Raw genomic sequence first — 24,517 nt, 5'->3', positions numbered from 1 at the left:
TTGTCCCCGGAGGTAAATACTGCCCCTTGTCCCCGGAGGTAAATACTTGTCAGATGACAACTGCTGGGGTCCGAGATTGGGTTAAGGTCCAACCAACATTCTATTTTACTGAATCGTTTGGATGAATTTTAGCAAACATTTTTTGACATTTTGGCCAATAAACATGGAAATACAAAAATGTTTTCCTCTTTTTGTTATCCGTCCCCCACAGTAAATTCCTATGAAATCCATGTGTTCACTGGGTCTCTGTGGGGGGCCGGGACGGACGCCAACGTGTACATCACCATCTACGGGGAGGTGGGGGACACGGGGGACCGCTGGCTCAGAAAGTCCAACAACTTGAACAAGTTTGAAAAGAACCAGGTGAGGTTTAACACAGTAGAATGAGCCCACTTTCTGTAGGACCATCTGACTGGAGAGTTTCCATCGCAAGACTGAAACCTTTCTTTCTTGTGGTCCAGGAAGATATTTTTAACATCACAGCGGTGGACATGGGTGTGTTGAAGAAACTGAGGATCCGACAGGACAACTCCAACGCCAACGCCGCCTGGTTCCTGGAGAGGGTGGAGATCACAGACAACAAAGACGACACCACGTGAGGAAGGATGTTACGCTGGGGCTTTGGTTTTATGTACCATTATCTACTATTTAGTTATTTCAATTAGTTATTAGACGCTTACTAGATTTACAGCTCTGAGTCGAACAGTTGCTATCCTGTCCCCAGTATTGATACTACTAAAAGTAAATCAAAAAGAAGATAACTTTTACAAATAAATGTTTTGAGGCTGATGCGTTTAAGGCATCAAGATTTACTTAATCTAAAGAGGTTCAGGATAGTCTGAGGATAGATGTGCTGATGTAGCCTAACTGAGCTCTGCCCATAGCAGTGTTGGCAGACAACTTTAGGGATGTTTTCCACGGCTGGGATAGGAGGCTTGAATAACATTTGAAGGTTTATCCCAGGTACTACTTCCCTTGTAAGCGCTGGCTGGCAATTGATGAGGACGACGGGCAGGTGGCCCGGGAGCTTGTCCCCGTGGACGAGGCCTTCATGAGGAAGGGCGAGGATGACGACGAGGAGTCCAGCACCACGCTGGGTCTTGAGCAGAAAGGTCTTAAAGAGGTTCTTCATTTGTCTCTGGAGTCTGTGGTCATGGAATGCTGTTTTTCCTATACTTTCTATACTTAACTCTATACTAGTCTTTCTTTACCCTGTACAGAAACGTGTTGTACCACTTTATGACCCCTTGCTTGGTTTGCCTTTGTTTCAGCCCAAACTCATCCATAAGACTTCATTTTCTTCCTTTTTTATTTAATTAATTTGATAAAAAAGCAATGTAGGGAGTTGGGACCTGATCAAACCCAGCAATAGGAAGCAAACCAAAAAACAAAGCATTGTGGGTTTAATTTACAAACTTATAGGCCTTGGTCAACTTTTCCTTTTTATCATTAAAATGAGTCGTTTTTCCGACTAGTCTGGTTGCACTCATCCTATGGACAGACGACTGTGTATATTATACATTTACAGACCTTTTGATATTACTCAGTGACCCAATGGTGGAAATGGGGTTATTTCGATTTTGTAGTAGCAGTGACTGCACAGAGACTATGCAGTGGGCGGTGCTGAAGTTTAGAAGTCCCGCTCCTGACACACGTGCAAAGCTTTCGACCATTCGCTATGCTGATCAATCACAACAGACTGGGCTATTTAGGAAGAGGGGCTTAAAGCAACATGATACAATCAGGCCATTTTTGAAAGATGCTGAAATTGTTTTTTTTCATAAATGAACAGTATTAGAATAATAAGGGGTATTTTTGAACATACAGGCATGTAACCCTATTCTAGTAGTTCCCTCAAATGCAATTATTAACCCTAAAAAAGCATTATATGGGATCTTTAAATGATGAAATGTGGTTATTTTCTTTATGTGCCAGCTATGTCCACGACGTACACCCTGAAGGTTAAGACTGGAGAGAAGAAATATGCCGGGACGGACGCCAACGTCTTTATTACCTTATTTGGTATCAAAGATGACACAGGTAATACCTATCAAACAAACATATGGTACTGAGTTCCTAGTGTATGCATTACTAAAACTGTCAAATGTTTTGGACTTGTGTGTCTGCAGGCATCATAAACCTCAAGGCGTCCAAAACACACCGGAACAAGTTTGAGCTTGGGATGACAGATGAGTTTATTGTGGAGGCCGTGGACATCGGACCGTTACAGAAGATACGCATCGGACATGACAACGACGGTAACTACACATCATCAAGGCTTCTCTCAGAAACCTCTCCAAATATCTGACTCTCTGTCTCTCTCTCTGCATCTCTGTCTCTCTCTCGCTCTTTCGGTCTCTCTGTCTCACTCTCTGTCTCTGTGTGTGTGTGTGTCTCTCTCTCTCTTTCAGTCTCTCTCTGTCTCTCTGTCTATCTCTGTCTCTCTCTCTCCTTCTGTCTCTCTCTGTCACTCTGTCTCTCTCTCTCTCTGTCTCTCTCTTTCTGTCTCTCTCTGTCTCTCTGTCTCACTGTCTCTCTCTGTGTCTCTCTCCATCCCTCTCACTCTCTCTCTCTCTCTCTCTCTCTCTCTCTCTCTCTCTCTCTCTCTCTCTCTCTCTCTCTCGCTCTCTCTCTCTCCAGGAGGAGGGTCTGCAGGCTGGTTCCTGGAGTCTGTGGAGATCGACGCCCAGTCCTTGGGCCAGAGGCTGTGTTTCCCATGTGGAAGGTGGCTGGACACCGGGGAGGACGACGGGGCCATAGTCCGGGACCTCTTCCCCAACCCACTGCAGACAGAGCTCTACACACCTTGTAAAATAACTAAACCCACAACCACCATTTGATTTGAATCCAATGTTGATGTAATTTAAACGATAGATGTCTCTGTGTGTGCTGTTGTTGTGCGTTTTTTTTGTGGATTTCTAGTCGTGCCCTATGAGATAAAAATCTTCACCAGCGACCTGTTCAGCGCGGGGACGGACGCGGACGTGTTCATCGTGCTGTACGGTCGCTTCGGCGTGTGCACGCAGCAGAAGCGCCTGTGCTTCAACAAGAGGGAGAGGACCATCTTCTTTGAGAGAGGCGCCGAGGACATGTTCATAGTTGAGGTATGAGGGTCACCACCGATCAGTCAAAGGACTCTGTGTATTAAATCAAAAGTAAGGAGAGTAAGTGGACACTTGGAGCAATAAGGAAACATTGATTTGTATGTATACTGTAGCATTATCGTATAGTATTCTAGAATGACAGTGACTTTGAACATACATGGTTACGGTCATTCCTGCTACAATATGCCTGCTGCTTTCAGTGGGGTTGTTTCTTTAATGAGTGCTTATTTTGATGCTGAATGAATGATATGATGCATCATGTTGTTACCATTTCTAATGTTATCCACCCAGCTGGAGGATGTGGGGGATGTGATCGAGAAGATCCGTATCGGTCACGACAACCGAGGGGTGAACCCGGGCTGGCACCTGGACCGGGTGGAGATCAGGAGGCTGCTGAGGAAGGGAAAGGTAGGATCAGACCTATAGGACTTAAAGATCCCATATCATGCTTTTTTAGGGTTAGTAATTGCTTTTTGGGTTACTACTAGAATAGGGTTACATGCCTGTATGTTGGAAATACCCCTTATTATTCTCACTGTTACTTTCTGCAAAACGTTCTGTTTTGTATCATGTCGCTTTAAGGCCCCCCTCCTGAGTAGCCTAGTCTGCTGTGATTGGTCAGCATGCCGGCTCTATTGCGATTGGTCGAATGCTTTGCGAGTGCATCTGCAAATTCACTCCTCCGCAAAATTGTAAACATTGTGGGTAGCCAGGAGGTGGGACTTCTGCACTTCAGCACCGCCCGCTGCACAATCCGACGTCCAAATGTTACGGAAGTAAAGTTTGGCGCACTGTTTGACGCACATATCGAGGGGTGTTCTCGGTGGGCACGAATATTCCCCCTGGCTCGGGCTTAGATTTTGCTATCTAAAAACGGTTAAACATGTATACATACGTCATATAACAGTCTAAAGCAAAGGAAAAAGTCGTAAAGCATGATATCGCCCCTTACACAGCACAAACATGGTTGTACGAGGAAGATTTTTCCAAAATCATAATGATTGTAGACACTTAAAATAAGCATCTATAGACATCTATATGTAGGGCTCAACCACTTCCATTTATGATATATTATACATGGTTACTCAAGACATAATCGGCCTGTTTTTTGTGTTCAAACAACACTACTCACTCAACCCTCCTATGTGCCACGGCCTCCCTCAGGGCTCGGAGACGATCATCTTCCCGTGTGAGTGCTGGCTGGCCCGGTCGGAGGACGATGGGGAGACGGTACGAGAACTGGTGCCCTCTGACATCATCACGGAGAAGCTGGCTCGCGATGGCAGCCTCAAGGTCACCGAGATCGAGGTGGAGGACGCGCTAGAGAGTAGGTTCACATGGTTCATATATGCAGGTACATACGCAGATATACATATATATATATATGTATATATACTGGTGGCAGGGGGCAGTGTAGTAGAGCCAGACAGTTGTTGTTTCACTGTCCAAAGTCCACAGTCTACCTGTTGGCCTCCTTGAGCAAGAGACCCCTACCTTCCCATTAACATAATGTTTCTTAATGTACTGTAAGTTACTTTGGATAATACATTCTGCTAAAACGACCTTGACGGTAGAAGATTTGAGATTTGAGAATACAAATGATTGTCCTCAGTTGTTGTTCAGAACAAGAAAGTGATTTCCCTTTCTTCCTCCTCTCCTCCTCCTCCTCTCAGCTCACATGTACAGCATCTCCGTGACGACCCGGGATGTCTATGGGGCCGGCACCGACGCCAACGTCTTCCTTACCATGTACGGCGACCTGGGGGACACGGGCGAGAGGAAGCTCAGCAAGTCAGAGACCAACACCAACAAGTTTGAGCGAGGATCGGTAAGACCAGAAAAAGGCCTACATACATAGACCACGGAGCATATGGCAAACCTGGGACTGACTGGCAGGATAGACTATCCCAACCAATCAGGCAGGAGGTGCCGTGATTGGTCAAAATCCTTATAATTTTTGTAATCATTTGAAATTTGGCTGATACAAAGGCCGGCGCATTCCACTGGGAACACATATGTTTGCAGCCCATTTCCTTCACTCATTGTGAGTAACAGCTGATGGATGGCTGTCACATTTCCTGAAAAACTACACTCCAATAAAAGCTATCCAACATTACCTACAGCTCCATTAACTCTCAACATGATGGGAACCGTCCTGCAGAGCTCCTACTATAACTAACCTGTCACTAGGTGGATACATTCACCATGGAGGCCGTGGACCTCGGACAAGTGTTCAAGATTAAGATTCGCCATGACAACAGTCTGCTAAGCCCTGAGTGGTACCTGGATCAGGTGGAGGTGGTGGACCTAGATACGGAGGAGGTGTTCCTGTTCCAGTGTGAGCGCTGGCTCTCCAAGAAGAAGGAGGACAAACGCATCTGCAGGTTCTTTCATGTCATGGTACAGCCGTGTGTGTGTGTGTGTGTGTGCAATTTGACTACTCCAATCAAATACAATTCTTACTATTTGTTCTCATGAGTGGAATCTTTTCCTCAAATACAATTTCACTGTGGTTGACGTGGAAGGTTTTAGCTTGGACAAATCCAATGACAACACCTTAAATAGGATCCAGAGCCTCAACTCCCCTAAGTGTGTTTGTGCGTGTGTGTGTGTGTGTGTGTGTGTGTGTGTGTGTGTCTGTGTGTGTCTGTGTGTGTCTGTCTGTGTGTGTGTGTTTGTGTGCCTTCATGTATGTTTGTGTTGTTGTCAGGTAATGCAACATAACATGCAATACATGCATATCCTGGCATGTGTGGTGTACCTGTGTACCTGTGGTCTCTGCAGGGCTACGAGGGCGTCAGGGAGACTGAGAACAGTAAGAAGAAGAACCTGCCGCCAGCTCTAAAGGATGTGGACAGCAACATGAACAAGAAAAACAAGAAGAAGAAGGAGGAGATTGTGGAGGAGCTGCCCAGTAAGAACACTAGTAGAGCAATTTTCTTATGGTGTTTTTACTGCAGCACTATACACACTTGACAACACATTTTACAAAGGGAAAGATTAAATTAAAGATTAAAAACAAAACTTTAAAACCATTTTAATACTCACTCATAATAAATTAATATACACCATCATTATTATGTCACCATTAATACTACAATAACCACAACTACGAATCACAACTACTTCTACGATTACGACCAGGGTGCGATTTGCCGGTGGGGATGGTGGGGATTATCTCCCCCTCTGGTTTACACGTCCTACCCTCTGCTGAATTATTTTTATCCTCGGTGGGGATAAAAATTATCCCCCCCACCCAAAGTATTTTCACCATTAACTTGGTATAATTAACAACCAAAATACACAGGGTCCGTCTTCATTTTGAAACATTTTAAAATGTTTCTCAAAATTATCCCCCCCTCTGGTTTTTTCACAAATCGCACCCTGACTACGACAATATTCATAAAAAGTGATTGTTGTTGTTGTTAGTGTTAATGTGCTTAAAGTGGCCCCCCTCGTCACCACTGACCATGAGCTCTGTGCTCTCCAGTCATCCCGTACCACATCAGCGTCTCTACGGGCCTGGCGGAGGACAGCAGCACCTCCAGCCGGGCCTACGTCATTGTGGTGGGGGCCGGCCAGCGCAAGACGGACCGCATGTGGCTGGACATGACCGACGGCAGGACCAGCTTTGAGGAGGGCTCCCTGGAAAGCTTTGTGTGCCACGGGGCGGACGTGGGAGAGATCAAGAAGGTGGAGGTGAGGAGTGTGGAGGAACAGAAGGGCTAGCATTTATAGAGCGGTCATAATGAATATCCAGGAGGACTTTAAGAGAGGGTTAGGGTTATGGTTAGGCCACAGCTTCCCCTGTAGCTAACACAGAAATACCCAATATATACAATATAGAATAGCTTGTAAATACACACTCAAACATATGTACCAACCACACTGGATTGAACTGAAAGTCACATTCCAGGTAGGGAAAGTGTCTATTTTAGCATATTCTTTGCTACATACATCCACTGCACACTGTCGCTTGACTTAAGGTACTTGGGGTAGGGACTTTTTTAATAGTTACAATGACTTTGACTGTGTGTTTGCCCCCCAGCTGGGCCATGACGGAGCCACTCCTGAGAGCTGCTGGCTGGTGGATGAACTGGCCGTCTCTGCGCCCACCAGGGGCATCAAATACGAGTTTGCCTGCAAGTGTTGGCTGGCCAAGGACCGAGGAGACGGGCTGACCTCCAGAGTGTTCAACATGTTGGACGCCGAGACCATCTCCATCACTCGGAAGGTATTGAATGAAGGGAGGATGAGTGAAGAAAATAAATCCCAACAATATACAATTTGTAGACACTACACTATATCTAAGATATGCTAGATCAGCCTACAGGTAGACTGTGGACATGATGTTCCAAACCAGTGCCTTTTAACCACTACACTAGCCTGCCAGTGTTGTTTATAACCAGGGTGCGATTTGTGAAAAAACCAGAGGGGGGGATAATTTTGAGAAACATTTTAAAATGTTTCAAAATGAAGACGGACCCTGTGTATTTTGGTTGTTAATTATTACGATGTAATGGTGAAAATACTTTGGGTGGGGGGGGTAATTTTTATCCCCACCGAGGATAAAAATAATTCAGCAGAGGGTAGGACGTGTAAACCAGAGGGGGGGATAATCCCCACCATCCCCACCGGCAAATCGCACCCTGTTTATAACTGTGATGGACTCTGAACAACTGTTCTAATTATCTCTAAGTGAGAGGGAACATGCAGGAGTTCAGGAATAGGGCTTGGCTAGTGTGGTAAAGGGACAAATCTCTCATTTCTATTGACGCATTTCTTCTTCAAGATCATCTATGAGGTGGTGGTGCTGACTGGGGATGTGCAGAACGCTGGGACTGACACCAATATCTTCATGTCAGTGTTTGGGCTCAACGGGAGCACCGAAGAGATGTTCCTGCAGAAAAACGAGGACCGGTTGGTTCTGTGTAGATGAAAAAAGTATCAACTAGCCTTGCACACATGCTGCATGATATGGTCAGCACACACAGACTTGTATGAGGGGCCGCCTGGGACAGAATTCATACTTGGTCCTACACACACTATTATAATCTCGCAAATACACCACTATACTCATACACACACTTTTATACTCATTTAACATGTATGTACGAGAGTGTATAGTAGTACAATTACTTCCTTCGAAATCTACTTGAGTAAAAGTAAATATTCCAATTTGAAAACCTACTTGAGTAAGAGCAAAAAAAGTACTTTGTTATAAAGTTATAAAAATTACAAGTTACTTTACATTTTTGTATTGGAGTGCTTGTATCAGTGAAAAAGACATAACGTGTGTGAGTGAGAGAGATAGAGAAAGAGATGCACTCTTAAAACATTTCTTCACAAGTTGATTCATTGTGTGCATTGTTCATTAAACATACATGCAACAATACGTACAACAACAAAAAATGTAATTTAATTTCAAACAAATTTACACAAAAACGTAAATTAATTTCAGCTCTGCTCATATGAAAAAAGGCAAGAGTTTTGTAGGAACACAACCAATGAAACACTAACCAGGTTGGCTTGGTTAGCTGATTAGCCAATCAGATTTGTCTTCACGCGATTGCGATCCAGCCTACGCATAGCATGCACTCACAGCCAGACACAACAATGACGAACAAGTTCTAGAGTGATCTGCAGAATACAGAGCCTGTGTAACATAGTATCTTTAGAATTATATAAACTCTACGTGGACCGTAACCCCGCACCCCCTGCCGAAAATATCTTCCTGCGCGTCTGCATCCACGGCGTTTCTAGTCCTCAGTCCCAACTGTCGACTCGTCTATGGAATCGCAACAATGTTGCAACCTAGGGAGGGCGCGTCGCTAAGTGTACGCTTGTATTACAGTCAACGAAGATAACGTGTTTATCAAAATACTCATTTTAATGAAGGCACAATGGAAAATGTAATTGAGTAAAGAGTAGAATTCTAAATCAAATATTTACTCGAGTAAGAGTAAAATTACAGACTTAAAAAGGGAACGTGAAAAGTACCCGAAAAAAGTACTTTTTGCTAATTTGCGTTACTTGTAACACGTTACTACCCACCACTGTATAGTAGTGTATGTCAGAGAGTATAGTAGTGTGTGTGAGAGAGAGTATAGTTGTTTATGCAAGAGAATACAGTAGTGTGTGAGAGAGAGAATACTAGTGTATGTAAGAGAGTATAGTAGTGTATGTGAGAGAGAATAGTAGTGTATGTGAGAGAGTATAGTTGTGTATGTGAGAGTATAGTTGTTTATGCAAGAGACTAGTAGTGTGTGTTTGAGAGAGTATAGTAGTGTGTGTGAGAGTTTGAATGGAACGAAAGTGAGTTTGAATGAAACAGAACTAAGTTTGAATGAAACGGAAGTGAGTTCGAATGAAACAGAAGTGAGTTTGATTCTTCAGTTCCTGATTGGCTGACAGAACAGGCAGTAGCTTCTGGTCAATTCACTCTGGAATTTCCAACGATTCTGTTATGCTAAGTTCGCACCAAAAATATATTTGGTCGCTTGTTCGTGTGGTCCCCTGAGTTTGAGAGAGGCTTCCTCTTGTGACCGCCAATTCATTCTCTACCATGACCAGTCTCTACGTTTTGTGGAAGTACCAGAGATGTCAGAAAAACCGACGCAGTCGTTTAGGATTCATAATATCATCCGTTCTATAAAATATTCTAATCTAGAACACTCCGGGAGCTCCGGCGGGGGAACCTGGAGCTTTATTTCTATCTGTATAGAGGGATTATCAGTCTACGTCACTCCCCGCTCTACGCGCATGTCATATGCAGAAAGAGACGACAGCGACAAGAGCCTCAATAATGTCTTGTTGTGCGGTTGGTTGGCACGGTTGGTTGGCACCCGTTTTGATACGACTGATTATCCCAGTTATTCTAATTCTTGCTTGCCAACGTAACAAAACAATTCAAATACCTAAATAATTCTTATTCGTATTGCATGCTTATTAAATGTATACTCTGTTTGATTTCATCCCCCTCAAAAAGTAGTCCCCTTTAATTACGATCGATCAAACATGTTTTTGACACCTCGAAGGATATTATCCCACTTATACCATGGTCACTTGCCAAAGAAAATAAATTAAGGTCATTCATTTATATTTTCATGCGTTTAACAATCCAACTATAAAGTTTTTCACATAAATAGGATGACCTTAGCTACGACTTGGCAAAGGGAGGTTTTCTAGTCCGCTGAGCTATGAGCCAGAGAGCTAACGCTATGAATTGTACATATTTATAGTTCGAAATTCTTCCAAGCCTTTATACCACAGATACTTTAGGGTCTATAGCATATAATCGCGTTGTCTGATTACAGTTTAATTTATTTTGCACAATTTACCAGCTCTCGTTTTCAAGAATAATCTTCACGCCATTCGTATCAATGGGTATCGCAACGGTCTATACTTTCAACATAAAGTGTACATATTCATAATTCAAAATTCGTCCCAGCCTTTATACCACAGATACTCTAGGGCAGTGTTTCCCAAACTTTTTTTCTGGGGACCCATTTTTTTTAAATTACAAACCATTGCGCGTCGTGACCCAATTCACAATAGGCCTTATCTATAAAATCGTGAGAAGAACAAATTTGTGCATAAATGAACATTCCTGAACGTTTTTACTGCCAATTCCCCATCCCCTTATATATGAACTTAAACCAGCGATTTCAAAGAGATAAATCACAACTTTGTTTTATGCACTTTAATACACGTATTAAATACTCTGCCCTAAATGAGACCAAATAAAAGCATTTAGGCGGAGTTCAGATCTCCTTGTTTTGGCTATCTAATTGTTGTTATTTCCTCTCACAATGTACATTAGCCTTTCAACTAGATTCAATCTTATAAGTAAAATTATCAGAACAATACAAACATTCAGTACTATCAAAAACATGCTTCATGTTGAAAGTTTTGTAAATGCTAATGTGTGTATATATATATTATTTATTTTTTTAGTTTAATTTATTTGGCAACCCAATTCAAATCTCCCGGACTCACGCCAGAGCTCCCGGAGGTTTCTAGATTAGAATATTTTATAGAACGGGTGATATTATGAATCCTAAATGACTGCGTTGTTTTTTTCAGACGTCTCTGGTACTTCCACAACACGTAGAGACCGGCCATGGTTGAGAATGAATTGGCGGTCACAAGAGGAAGCCTCTCTCAAACTCAGGTTGCCACGCGAACAATCAACCAAATAATTTTTTGGTGCGAACGCAGCATAACAACATCGCTGGATATTCAAGAGTGAAATGACAGCGCAGTATTTTGAGCGCCAGAAGCTACCGCCTCTTCTGTCAGCCAATCAGGAACTGAGGAATCAAACTCACTTCTGTTTCAGTCAAACTCTCTCACACACATTACTATATTATCTTACATAAACAACTATACTCTCACATACACTACTATACTATTTCACATACACTACTATTCTCTCTCACATACACTACTACACTCTCTCACATACCCAACTCTACTCTCTCGCATACACTACTATACTCTCTCACATACACTACTATACTCTCACATACCCAACTATACTCTCCCGCATACACTACTATACTATCTCACATACACGACTATACACTCCCATACATACATGTAAAAGGAGTATAATAGTGTATATGCGAGATTATAATAGTGTGTGTAAGACCAAGTATGAATTCTGTCCCAGGCGGCCCCTCATAGACCCGTGTGCATGATCTCACACACGCTAGAGCACACACACACACACACACACACACACACACACACACACACACACACACACACACACACACACACACACACACACACACACACACAGCCTCTCCGATGTTATTTCCTCCCATCTGTTTCTCAATGAGTTTCTACTGAATGTGTCTCAGTACTTTTCATGTCAACTTTTCTAATCATTCCTCTTGAAAGGTGAATCATTGTCAAATTGGCAATGATTGGCACTTACTACCGTATCAAGTTCCTTAATTGTGTGTGTGTGTGTGTGTGTGTGTGTGTGTGTGTGTGTGTGTGTGTGTGTGTGTGTGTGTGTGTGTGTGTGGGTGTGTGTGTAAGGTTTGAGCGGGGCCAACAGGACACCTTTAACTTGGAGATTGATGACATCGCTCCACTGAAGAAGATGAGGGTCCGCATCGATGGCACGGGCAGCCGACCCGACTGGTTCCTCGATAAGGCAAGCTACCACACCATGGGAACCTACGATGTAGGCACTCACCATCATGGTAACCATTACCTACCATGTGAGCGTGTACCGTGTTGTTACATGGTGCCCCCTGTTGGTGGGTGACGTATGGTGTGTAGAGGACGTATTAGTTACAATCAACAGAGAAAAACAAAGTCTATGTTTGTCTGCCTTTATATGTTCAATAGATACAGATTTGGATTAATAAAAAATAGAAATATGGAACACATTCATTTGAAATACAGACACCATAGCAATCACTGAATAGACATCAGAGAGGCCATGTTATATTTATGTTTATGATTCATCTTTATATTTTGTAATGTAACCAATATAAAATATTGTGATGGTTTTTTGATTATTGAGTTATTGAGAATTTGATTATTGAGAAAATTATAGGCAAGATAATACTTTTTTATAGTTTTCTAATTTTCTTGAAAAAAATACTTTAAAGTTAGCCTGAAATATGGTATGAGCTATTGGAAGTGAGCAGTAAGGAACAGTCAGGAACCACACCAAGTACTTTCCTCAACCAAAAGTTTCCTGGGCAAGATGTCATGAGTTAATGAGGCAGTTGAAGGCTCTATTGGTGCTTTATTTACTCATGCTATTATGAGTTAATGAGACAGTTGAATGCTCTCTTGGTGCTTTATCAACTCATGCTATCATGAGTTAATGAGACGGTTGATGGCTCTCGTGGTGCTTTATTAACTCATGATATCATGGGTTAATGAGACAGTTGAAGGCTCTTTTGGTGCTTCATAACTCTCATGATATCATGAGTTAATGAGACAGTTGAAAGCTCTCTTGGTGCTTTATTAACTCATGCTATCATGAGTTGATGAGACAGTTGAAGGCTCTTTTGGTGCTTCATAACTCTCATGATATCATGAGTTAATGAGACAGTTGAAAGCTCTCTTGGTGCTTTATTAACTCATGCTATCATGAGTTGATGAGACAGTTGAAGGCTCTCTTGGTGCTTTATTAACTGATGATATCATGAGTTAATGAGACAGTTGAAGTCTCTGTTGATGCTTCATTAACTCATGATATCATGAGTTAAGGAGACAGTTGAAGGCTCTTTTGGTGCTTCATTAACTCATTATATCATGAGTTAATGAGACAGTTCTATTGGTGCTTCATTAACTCATGATATCATGACAGTTAATGAGACAGTTGAAGGCTCTCTTCGTGCTTCAGGGCAAAGATTTCCAAAGAATTTCTCAGAAAAAAAACACAAAATTCAGAGGAATTTATTGACACATGATCATCTAGCCACATCATGGAATGGTACATACGTACCATTCCACACATAAGTTCTGACTAAACTGTGCACTCATCTGCTCATTACTTGATAAATGACATGTGATCACGTTGGTGCTTTTCTGCATCGTTCACTAGCTGAAGCTCCACTCTGTTCTTCCAGGTGACTCTGCGTAACCTGACCACAGAAGAAGAGTGCCTGTTCACCTACGAGGACTGGCTGTCCAGGACGCTGGGGCCCAAGCACACCCTGGTCTGTGAGATGGCGGCGGTGGTGGACGGCGAGGAGATGGTGGAGCTCACCGAATACATCATCAATGTCAAGACCAGCGATGTTTCAGGTCGGTCCAATCCCTACATATACATACATTACAGTCCCTATACATACAGCACAGCCCCTACATAAACATACAATACAGCCCCTGCATATACATACAGTACAGCTCCTACATATACATACATTACAGCCCCTATACATACATAACAGCCCCTATACATACAGTACAGCCCCTACATATACATACAGTACAGTCCCTATACATACAGTACAGCCCCTATACATACATACAGTACAGCCCCTATACATACATACGGTACAGCCCCTATACATACAGTACAGTCCCTATACATACATGCAGTACAGTCCCTATACATACAGTACAGCCCCTATACATACAGTACAGCCCCTACATATACATACAGTACAGTCCCTATACATACAGTACAGTCCCTATACATACAGTACAGCCCCTATACATACATACAGTACAGCCCGTATACATACAGTACAGCCCCTTTACATACAGTACACTGTCCTGAGTGTTGTAACTGGTTACTTCTGCTTCCAGTTAGCCCACTGTGAGCGGTCTGAGGTTTGGTGATATCAGTGGTCTCACTCGTGTCTAGGCCATTCCTTTATGAGATACTGCGTTACTAGGACAGATGAGACTTCTAAATGCAAAAGCAAACATTTGCTGTTGAAAATAACCTATTATGTATGCATATAGCAGTCTAGCAGAGTGAGCCCCGAACTAAGCAAACTGTCTTTGTGGTTTGGGGTCTTTTAACAGTTTCACCCCCTCCCGAGAAGGCTATTGTCTCAACATGAAAGGAGGGAGATGTTTACCTAAAGGCCAGAGTTTCATGCATGAGTTATATGCATAAGGGGCTTCTTGTGACCACTTAATGCCGCACTCAACCTAGGTGACTTATTTTGGGCTCCTCCAGGAAAAGGGCACAGGGTGGTGGTGTTAAATCCGGTTTATTGCAAAGGATGATAATGAACATGGCAGGGGTGCTCCGCTGCCATCCATGAGATCTCCCATGTATGTGTGGAGATGGCTGGTTTAACTTGTGCCCACTGATTACTTAAAGTGCAACAGGTGTGAAGCCTTACCCAGCCTCAGAGTCTTATCAGACTGGGCTAGGTGAGGCTGCTGAAAGCAGCCATCATCCACACACACTCCCACTGGGATAGATGGATAACACTAGTAAACAAATGGGGTGGCTAGATTACACAACCTGTAAAAGCAAAGCTTAAATAATTAAAGTAAACAACATATGCAATTACACAGGCTACCTATTTCCATTGTTATGTCTACGGAGGCTGGTGTTAGTCCCGTGTGTCTAGCAGTGCAGACCTGCCCCTGGACCGGGTGCCAAGCCGTCGGGCAGTAACACTCCTCTCTATAGAGCCATCGTAAAGTTCTACAACAGTAAAAAGCAGGTCCAAATGCCATGGCCAGCCATGTTTAGGAGTGGTTGTATTGCACATCTATGAATACAGACTCAAACCGACCATGATATGTTTCAATTAGTGGAAACTATCTAGATATATTTTGTAAAATGTTGTGACTGAAACAAGAGTACAGAAGTACTGGTTGAGATTTGGAACATTTGTTCAATTCTAATGTTTTGGTATTTGTCTGCATCCAAGCATTGTTTCATTGATTGTGTTGTTTTTAGGTGAACCTGTGATATCGTAAGGAGGAAGAGTTAATCTGACTCTTTATGTTTATGTCCTCAGCGGCCGGCACGGACGCCAATGTTTGGCTCATTATCTTCGGAGAGAATGGAGACACGGGAACTCTGACCTTGAGAGACTCCAGCAAATCCAACAAGTTTGAGCGGAAGCAGGTGGACACGTTCCGCTTCTCAGACATCCTCAGCTTAGGAGAGCTCTCCAAAGTACGTGTGTGGCATGACAACAAAGGTCAGAAAACACTCTCTTTGTTTGCTTTGTTGTTTTTTTGTTTAGAAATTGTACTTAATATAATTCAATCATAGTAGATTTGTACTAATGAATAGTAATTTGTTTACACAGGTGTGTTCTTAAAATTCTGAAATTATATCAAAAGCCATTTAGTAGGATAACTTATCATCACATTGTATGTAATGTGAAATTGGAGTTGAAATACTCTTGCATATTACAAGCATATGAACAGTGAAGATGGACCTTGAGGTTTTTCAGTCAAATGCCACACCAAAGCCATCAAGAGTCAACATCAGCAGTGTTGCAGCAGTGCAGTAATATGGACCATCTAGGGGTCGTCACTACAACACAACGAGATTGGGCTGGGCAGTCAAAGTTCAGTGGTGCCGGCACTGCAGAAGTAATATTGCACTGCTGCAAGCAGACAAGTCCTGTTCTCTTGCATACTTCTTCTTTCTTTGACACTTTTTTTGGTCGCCATCAACTCGCACAAACAATAACATGGAAAGACATGTCATATCATATTCTAGGTACTATCATGGATAGTACCTAGAATCATGTGCTATAGCTTTCATAAGCAATATTAAATTTGGTTTTGAAGATACTAAAGAATAAATTTAATCAGAAATCTTGTGTATCTGTCCCATCAAAATATTGAAACCAAGGAAAATGTATAAACTCAATTTTCTCCCTCAATATTTCCCACACATTTTATGCATCAAATCTATATCTAATAAATGCATACACGTACACATGCATATTCATAAGTACACATACATTTGTATAAATAAGTACATATACAAATGTGTACGCGTAGACATACCTACACATAGCCAAACATACCTATACATACTCATACATACGTACACAAACCTATATATATGTACGCATACAAATTGCAAATACATGCACATAGCTTAACATATGTAGACATACTAAGACATACATACACGTATGTTAAAATACATGCACATACACATACACGTATAGATATGTATATATATATATATATACATAAGTACACATACAAAGTAAACTTACAATAAAATACATAAACATCAGTTCACATATATACACATACATTAAAAAACATATGAATATACGCAAACATAAGCAAAGTAGTACAATTTCTTCAGGAACTGTAGGATTTCTAGTTGTTGTTCATTTCCTGTACTTCTGCTGTGAGACATGTTCAACTGGGATGCATGAGGTACATCTTAATCTTAGTTCTATCGTCCTACAAAGAATCCTAAATGTGTCTTCCTTTATCTCCGCGGCTGGCCGCAGGTCCTGCTCCCGGCTGGCACATCGAGTACGTGGACGTGAAGGACGAGGTGATGGACCAGACGTTCCGCTTTCCGTGCGACCGCTGGCTGGCCAAGAACGAGGACGATGGGCAGATCATGAGGGAGCTGCCCTGTGCCAACAACGACAAGCTGGACTTCAACGAGAAGACCAGTAAGACTGGGGCCTCACAACGTCATGCTAAGGTCCTGTCAGATCAAGGGACCAATAAACGACTAAAGACTATTAAAGGGAATTAATGATAGGCCGGGTTAATTGTGTTGAGTGTCTTTATTCAAACAATTCTTAAATTCTGAGAGGTTTTTAAATTATGGGATCTTGATTGTGTCTTGTGTGTGAGTCTTCTGTTTTGTTGGCCTAGATATTAAACTATTAAATGCTATATTCACCAGCATATCTAAATCTATATTTAAATTCATGCTGGTCACGGATCCCGCAGTCCAACTATGTTATAGCAGAACTTTAGGGGAAGGAGGCACAGAGCCTGGGCCAGAAACCGACAACAGGTGGATTTATGCCTGCTTTCCTGTCTCGTTTCTACCAAAGAAAACTCATTTGTGCGAGTCGATGAGGCTACGATATAATTAATTATTAATCATTATATTATGCAAGCATTTGATGTAACAGTTCCGACATAGAGGGAATAGACATACTTCCTAGAAGGAACGTGTTTCTTTCTTTCTTCCAGAATATGAGATTAGTGTTACCACGGCAGACACCGACGATGCAGAGACCAAGGAGAATGGCTGGGTGATCCTGGAGGGAAAGAAGGCAAGATCCAAAGAGTTCACTCTGGAGAACTCATCCAAGAAGAAGAGGTTTCAGCGGTACGGTGCTTCAGGGATACTTTTACTGATCTGGGTGTTTTCGTTTGTTTGACTTTGTGAAAAATAAGTTGACATGGAAACAATCAAATGAATGTATATGACTTAGAAATTCAGCCATAGTTTTTACTACATTTGTACGTTCAATCAAAATGTGTATATATATATATACATATATATGTATATTAGGGGTGTCAGGATAAACCGGTAAGTATCGAAGAATTGCTTAATTAGTCAGAGCTACTGCTGAATGGATTCCAAACCATTGATCTGAACCAAAATAAATCAATACAGCTGCCAAACACCAACAAAGCCTAAACAGTTCTGGAGCATTGGATTTAAGGTAGGGGTCACCATGATTTAAGATAAACCTCTTTATTGAAGTTCATTTTGCCACCGCACACAGTGACAGCAAACACAAATCAACCCATAAAGAAAAAAAGCGATTGAACCATGTGAACATCAAATGCACGATTTTAACCCAAATAACATGAAAAAGGAAGCAAAGGACGGCTACTTCGACAAAATAAAAGGAAATTGTTTTTTTGGTTGAAGCAGTTAACTGGCAACTTTCATCTGATCTGATTGCGTCGGTGGTTGAAAGACAGCTGTTGGAAAACCGGGAGAAAGTCATAGCTATCCAAAAAGGCTATCCTTGAAAGCCTTTTTGTTTCATTTTTCATACATTTTCAAAACATTTTCCAAAGACTCATTCTTCTTTGGAGTCTGGATATAAAACCATTGGGGAAGATAAATAATATTAGGAAGACTATTCCAGTGCAACATTATCACCACATTGTTGGACATTAGGTGTCGCATAAAACCACTCATTATAATAACAGCCATCCCTCTTAAAAAGCAGGTCAGCCAGAAACACTTACACAGACAAAACTGTCATCGCACTCGTTTCCAACACAATAAGCGACTGTTCAAAGGTCTGGCATCAGCTGCATAATCCCAAATATTTTTCAACTGTTTTTTCTAAATGCTTAGAATTAAGGTCCCTACACTGCTTACAACAAAACACATGATTCATGCACAAATACAGAGCAAAAACCATCACATTCTGCTGAAATATGAACTGAACCGTAACATGAAGGCAGATGACTGCTAACCAGGCAGGTGGAACCTCCTCAGCTGCCGCAGGCCGTACATTCTCTGCTTATTAGATAGAGCTGATGTTGAGCTCCAGCTTCAGGTCCCGGGAGAAGATGGCACCAAGAAGGGCTCCACAGTGGTCAGTGACCAGAACAAAGAGGACATCCATTTAATCTTGTGATGATCAGGCCGGACACAAAAAGTGCTCATTCATCTTGCTAAACACAACTAGTGGAACCACAAACAAAATAATAACAATGACAATAATAATAATAATAATAGTAATAATAATAATCATACATTTTATTTGTAGAGCACGTTACATTCGAAAATCTCAAAGTGCTACAGAGTTTAAAAGAGAAAAAAAAAAGGGTTGTTAAAACATATAATACATATACAGTAAAAGAGAAATTAGCAAAAGGCTTTTTAAAAAAGGTAAGTCTAGGTTTAGGTTAAAAACAGCTGTAGTCTGTGGTGCCTTCAGGTGGTCAGGGAGGGCGTTCCATAGTCTAGGGGCAGCAGCGGAGAAAGCCCGATCGCCTACGGTGCGGAGCTTGGTCTTAGGTGGTCTGAGGGTGTGTGCTGATGCAGAGCGAAGGGTGCGTGAGGTGGTCTGGGGGGACAGGAGCTCCTGGAGGTAGGGGGTGGGGGGGGGGGGGGGGGGGCATGTCCGTGGATGCACTGGTGGGTGAGGAGGGAGACCTTGTATTCAATTCTGAATATGACAGGGAGCCAGTGAAGGGATTTGAGGATGGGGGTGATGTGTTCATATTTGCACACCCTCATCAGGATCCTGCAATATAGCAATGGTAAGATAACCCATGCCTGCTGATGACGCTGCCCAGGGGGAGCATGTCGATGGAGAAAAGGGTGGGGCCCAACACCGAGCCCTGGGGGACACCGCAGGTGACACTGTGGGCGTGGGATTTGGCTTTTCTCAGGGCGACGTGCTCGGTTCTGCCGGTGAGGTAAGAGGTGACCCAGTTGTGTGTATTTCCTGTGAGTCCAATGGGGTATAGCAGGCGGTGGAGGAGGATATTGTGGTCGACTGTGTCAAAAGCAGCTGTTAAACCCAAGAGGAGGAGAAGTGATGGGGAACCGGTGTCTGCTGCCATCAGGAGGTCGTTGGTGACCCTGACCAAAGCAGTTTCTGTACTATGGCCAGGGCGGAAACCAGACTCAAATTTCTCAAACAGATTATTTTGTATGAGGTGATCCTGAAGTTGTGCTGCAACTGTTTTCTCCAGAGCCTTTAACAGGAACGGAAGATTGTAGCCTGTAGTTGGAGAGAACTTCTGGATCCAGGGTGGGTTTTTTCAATAGTAGTCTGATGACAGCAGTTTTTAATGCAGGTGGGATATGGCCGGCCAGGAGGTAGTGGTTTATGATCTTGGTGATGAGTGGAGAGACGGCAGAGATGTTGGTCTTCAGCAGGGCTGAAGGGAAGGGGTCCAGTGCACAGGTGGACGGCTTCAATTTTCTGATGATGGCCTCCACCTCTTCCTGTGTGACGTTGGAGAAGGAGCTGAGGGGCTGGACAGTCTCAGACAGTGGGATAGTTAATGTGCATTCAATCCGAAAGTAGAATTTTTTAAATAAAATATTCACTTTCCATGTAAATAACATTAAAGGCTGACTATCCAATGATCCACAGTTGCCCCTGAGTTTTCGCTTTTCCCAGATCTTCTTCCCCACAGAAACGGCACAGTTCGGTTAGGTTGTCTATTAAGGGATATTTAAATGTCGCAGTTGGCCAACAATGGCCCCAGCCGATGATGAGAACAAGTCATCACTGGTAGGTAGCCCTCCTGTGTTGCCAAGCCCTGCCGGATGTAGCGGCTATTCCTCCCCACTCTCGTGACCTGGGGTCCTGTCGTGTTCTTAGTGCAATGCTCCCTGGTTAGGGAGCAGTGAAAGAAGCCGCTCTCCCCTGGGCATGGGCCCTGTGGGGATTGATCTGCAATCTGCTTCTCATACAGAAAAAGAGAGCTCAGAAGATGGGTAAGGTCTCAGATCATCGGCTGGGCTGCAAGGCCCAGACTTTTTCTCTTTGCCAGGGTCGCTGCAGCTGTTCCATCCTAGCCATCAAGTGTCAGACCTTCTCAGCCAGGAGCGGCTTGAATGATGTGGCGATGCAGGGGGCATTCCAGTGTGCACTCAACGACAGTATCAATGATGAGCTGGTTCCTCATGAGGAGCGTCACAACCTCAACCAATTAATCGCTCATTACATCAGTGTTGACAACCCCGCTCCGCAAGCGTCGCAGGTATAGGATCTCTGCAAAAGTTGTTTCCTTTTCATCATCAACGTCCCATTCTCCAATGCTTAGCATTTGCCAGTCCCACCGTGAGTTTCCTTGTCATCCATAGCCAGTGTTTGTAATAACGGCGTTTAAAATAACGGCGTTAGGTAACGCCGTTATTTTTTCAGTAACGGGGTTATCTAACTAATTACGTGTCCGTCGTTACAACGCCATTTCCGTTACTGTACGTTAAATGCGGTGCGTTACTATGAATTAATTTAATAAACTGCGTAATCCGAACGCACCCCTGGCTCCAAACACAAACTGCTAGTGTGGAGACTGGGTGCGTTAACAACGAGATAAGCGATTATGATTGGCTAAGGCAGAGTCATGTTTCATGGTAGCCAATCTGAGTCAGTGTTTTTACACACAAGCCAAGACACGCGCGCCACACACACACGCAAATGCACCCACCAAACAGATTCGATGAAGCAGCAGAAATGGCGAGTCCGGAGCAATCCGATGAAAAGTTGGCATTTTCTGTAGTATTCGGCAGATGTTCCACAGCCTTTGCAACTAAGCAAATTTAAATTCAGTTGGAAGTATATCAGGGCCCTAAATGGGCAGTTCAACCATTTAACGCATTAAGGCCAATTGAAAACTGCTTAGAAAAATCCAAATTCTTTGACAAATAGCAACTTTCTTTTTTTACAGTAACGCAAATAGTTACCTTCCCTGGTAACTAGTTACTTTTATTATTGAGTAATTCAGTTACTAACTCAGTTACTTTTTGGAACAAGTAGTGAGTAACTAAAACTAATTACTTTTTTAAAGTAACATTCCGAACACTGTCCATAGCAGGAGCCCAGGCAACCGGGTCATGTCTTCACCCTGAGAAGAGAGACTGCTGTATGCAGACCATAGCCTGCCTGAATTGCCTATTTTGCCAGCTTGGGCCTTACTTGTCTGACTGTTCAACTTGACATGGAAACGACCGGGCTTGTTGGTCACCTGAGGGCGGGGTAATGACAAGGAGCACTTCTAACCCCTCTCTCTCTCGCTCGCTTATTGCTCTGGGCTGCCCGCTTGTACCGTAATGGGACTCTACCTCCCACCGCTATCCTAGGTTTTGGAGCAGACGAGAACCTCATTGACAGGGAGGGGGCGCAGCAGTTGGGTGTTGATACTGAGACCCTTGACATCCCTATCAAGGTGGTGGGCCTAAATGGCAATCTGATCACTCGAATGGAGTGTAGGTCCGTCCCCCTGAAGATTTGATTATCAGAAACCATCACGAGTCCCTTTTGATTCCCATCATTGACTGTCTATACTCATGGTTGCAGATTCAGAACCCCCAGAATGATTGGAAGGAAGGGATGATCCCCTCTTGGATCTCCTATTGTCACTCCCCCTGTCCCTTCTCAGCCTATGCGTCTCGTTGATTCCCCTGACTTAGGTCTGGTTTTTAGCAAACACAATGCCCGATCTCTGCAACCTCACTGCCCGTATGATTTTGCCAGAGACCTCTTACCTGGTGCCCCTTTTCCGAGAAGTTTGCTTTATAATCTCTCATGACCGGAGTGGAAGTCCATGGAGGAGTGACTCCCTAGTTGATGGTATTATCCGTCCATCAGAATCCGATGGAAGCAAGCTTTTTGTTTTTTGGCAAAAAGGAGAATATCCTTAGGCTGTGAATTGATTATAAGGGTTTGAACAATATAATGGTGAAAAGCAAGTACCTGCTACCTCAATAGTTGAGCCTTTTTCCCCATCCACTGGAATAAGTGGAAACTGAATGGCTTCAGTTTGTTGTGGAGATAGACAGGGTTCGAGTTAGGTGGGAGCCAGTGGGAGCTGAGCTCACATAAAGAGAGGTCTGGCTCCCATGAAAGCAGCAAACTCAAATAGCTGTGTGGGTCTCTGAAAATACAGCAGCATAATATTCTAATTACAAATAAAGCTATTTTCGATTCCACATACAGAGTAATATTGACGTTAAGTAAGGGATAATAGAATGCCGGTCATTATCGGGAAAATAATCCCATACAGGGCGAACTGGACACCGACGCAAAACCGAGGTGTCTTCTTCAACCTGAAGGGGCTTATTTTCGATAATGAGCGGCTACTTGCCAAACGAAAAAATAACTTCACACGGTGTGTCTTTTTACAATTTATTTTTTACCATTTGTAGCGTTGATCAGCAGAGAAATAGTTAGCCAAAGATGTTGACGTCGCTTAGCAACCGAAGACGCTGGCGTTGTTGTGAAGGGCCCATGCAAGTGAACGGAGTGTTCCACGGCATTGAGAAGAGCCGGGTCATAATAGCCTATATTTACTTGCGCATCTATATTTATTTATTTTTTAAGAGACCCCCGCAGAGATGGAATCATAACTTGAACCCTGGAGATAGATGCCACTGGGGTAGGGGCGCTGCTCCCTCAAACGCATTGCTCCAAAGAAGCTCTCCCCCCAGAGAGATACTATGACGTAGGCATCCCTTAGCCCTGAAACTGGCCTTGGAGGAAAGGCGATACTGGCAAGGAGGCATATTACAGCGATTCATTGTTTGGATGGACGGACCACAAGAACCTTTTGTATATTCAGTACACCAGGAGACAAAACTCCGGACAGGCCAGGGTGGGTTCTGGTCTCTGGCTGTATTAACTTTAGGTTGGCATTCCACCCTGGCTCTTGGAACGTAGAGCCAGACGCTCGGTGCTACCTGTACTCAAACCTGCCGTCTGCTTGCCCAGTTGCTACCCTTATCTGGAAGATTGAGTCTGTGGTCAATCGAGCACTGTACCGGCCCAAGTACCGGTCCACCCAACCGCCGCCATACTCCGGCCCCACTTTATACTCCTGGCAAGAGGGTCTGGCCAAGTACCTATGTTTAAAGGCCGATTCATACCTCCGGATCCGGACGAAATTCGTCCGTCCGTACAAACGTTGTCTCTACCCTTCATACCTCCGTCCTGTTTCAGCGTTGTTATGGATGTTACACGATACACCCTCTAGAGGGCAGTGACTGTTGTGTCACAAATTAACGGCATTGACAATCGCAAACATGGCATCCGTAGAGGAGATGATTTTGCTTTGTGTCATCCAAAAATCAGCCAAAAATCGGTGCAAAAAAGGTGCAAAAAGTGTTGGCCTATGCGGCGGTGGCATTTGACACCCCTCACCAACCCGCAGATTATCTCCTCAAAATGTTGCGCTATTTTTTAAATGACCAGTTACAAAAAAATATATATATACATTTTATAGAAAAATAAAATACAAAGGTCAGGTAT

The 24,517-nt window shown here is 43.2% G+C and overlaps 1 protein-coding gene across 1 annotated transcript in view; it reads left to right on the top strand.

The window, feature by feature from the left end:
- Window positions 1-24,517, top strand: part of LOC307089418 (lipoxygenase homology domain-containing protein 1-like) — a gene marked incomplete at both ends in the record, with an annotated part of 86,130 nt that overhangs the window by 43,528 nt on the left and 18,085 nt on the right. The window contains 20 exons of the mRNA XM_079755701.1: window positions 212-363; window positions 462-595; window positions 964-1,112; window positions 1,936-2,040; window positions 2,130-2,258; window positions 2,641-2,808; window positions 2,923-3,104; window positions 3,396-3,512; window positions 4,269-4,431; window positions 4,778-4,932; window positions 5,295-5,504; window positions 5,889-6,018; window positions 6,595-6,803; window positions 7,153-7,338; window positions 7,897-8,024; window positions 12,156-12,273; window positions 13,709-13,886; window positions 15,572-15,757; window positions 17,045-17,215; window positions 17,751-17,889. Of these exons, the coding sequence (XP_079611827.1) occupies window positions 212-363; window positions 462-595; window positions 964-1,112; window positions 1,936-2,040; window positions 2,130-2,258; window positions 2,641-2,808; window positions 2,923-3,104; window positions 3,396-3,512; window positions 4,269-4,431; window positions 4,778-4,932; window positions 5,295-5,504; window positions 5,889-6,018; window positions 6,595-6,803; window positions 7,153-7,338; window positions 7,897-8,024; window positions 12,156-12,273; window positions 13,709-13,886; window positions 15,572-15,757; window positions 17,045-17,215; window positions 17,751-17,889 (3,109 nt within the window). The remainder of the gene's footprint in view (window positions 1-211; window positions 364-461; window positions 596-963; window positions 1,113-1,935; window positions 2,041-2,129; window positions 2,259-2,640; window positions 2,809-2,922; window positions 3,105-3,395; window positions 3,513-4,268; window positions 4,432-4,777; window positions 4,933-5,294; window positions 5,505-5,888; window positions 6,019-6,594; window positions 6,804-7,152; window positions 7,339-7,896; window positions 8,025-12,155; window positions 12,274-13,708; window positions 13,887-15,571; window positions 15,758-17,044; window positions 17,216-17,750; window positions 17,890-24,517) is intronic.

This window comes from Pollachius pollachius (assembly GCF_949987615.1).
Source record: "Pollachius pollachius genome assembly, chromosome: 18".
NCBI lineage: Eukaryota > Metazoa > Chordata > Actinopteri > Gadiformes > Gadidae > Pollachius > Pollachius pollachius.
Note: the sequence above shows the minus strand (reverse complement) of the source record. Positions and strands in the feature narration are given on the sequence as shown.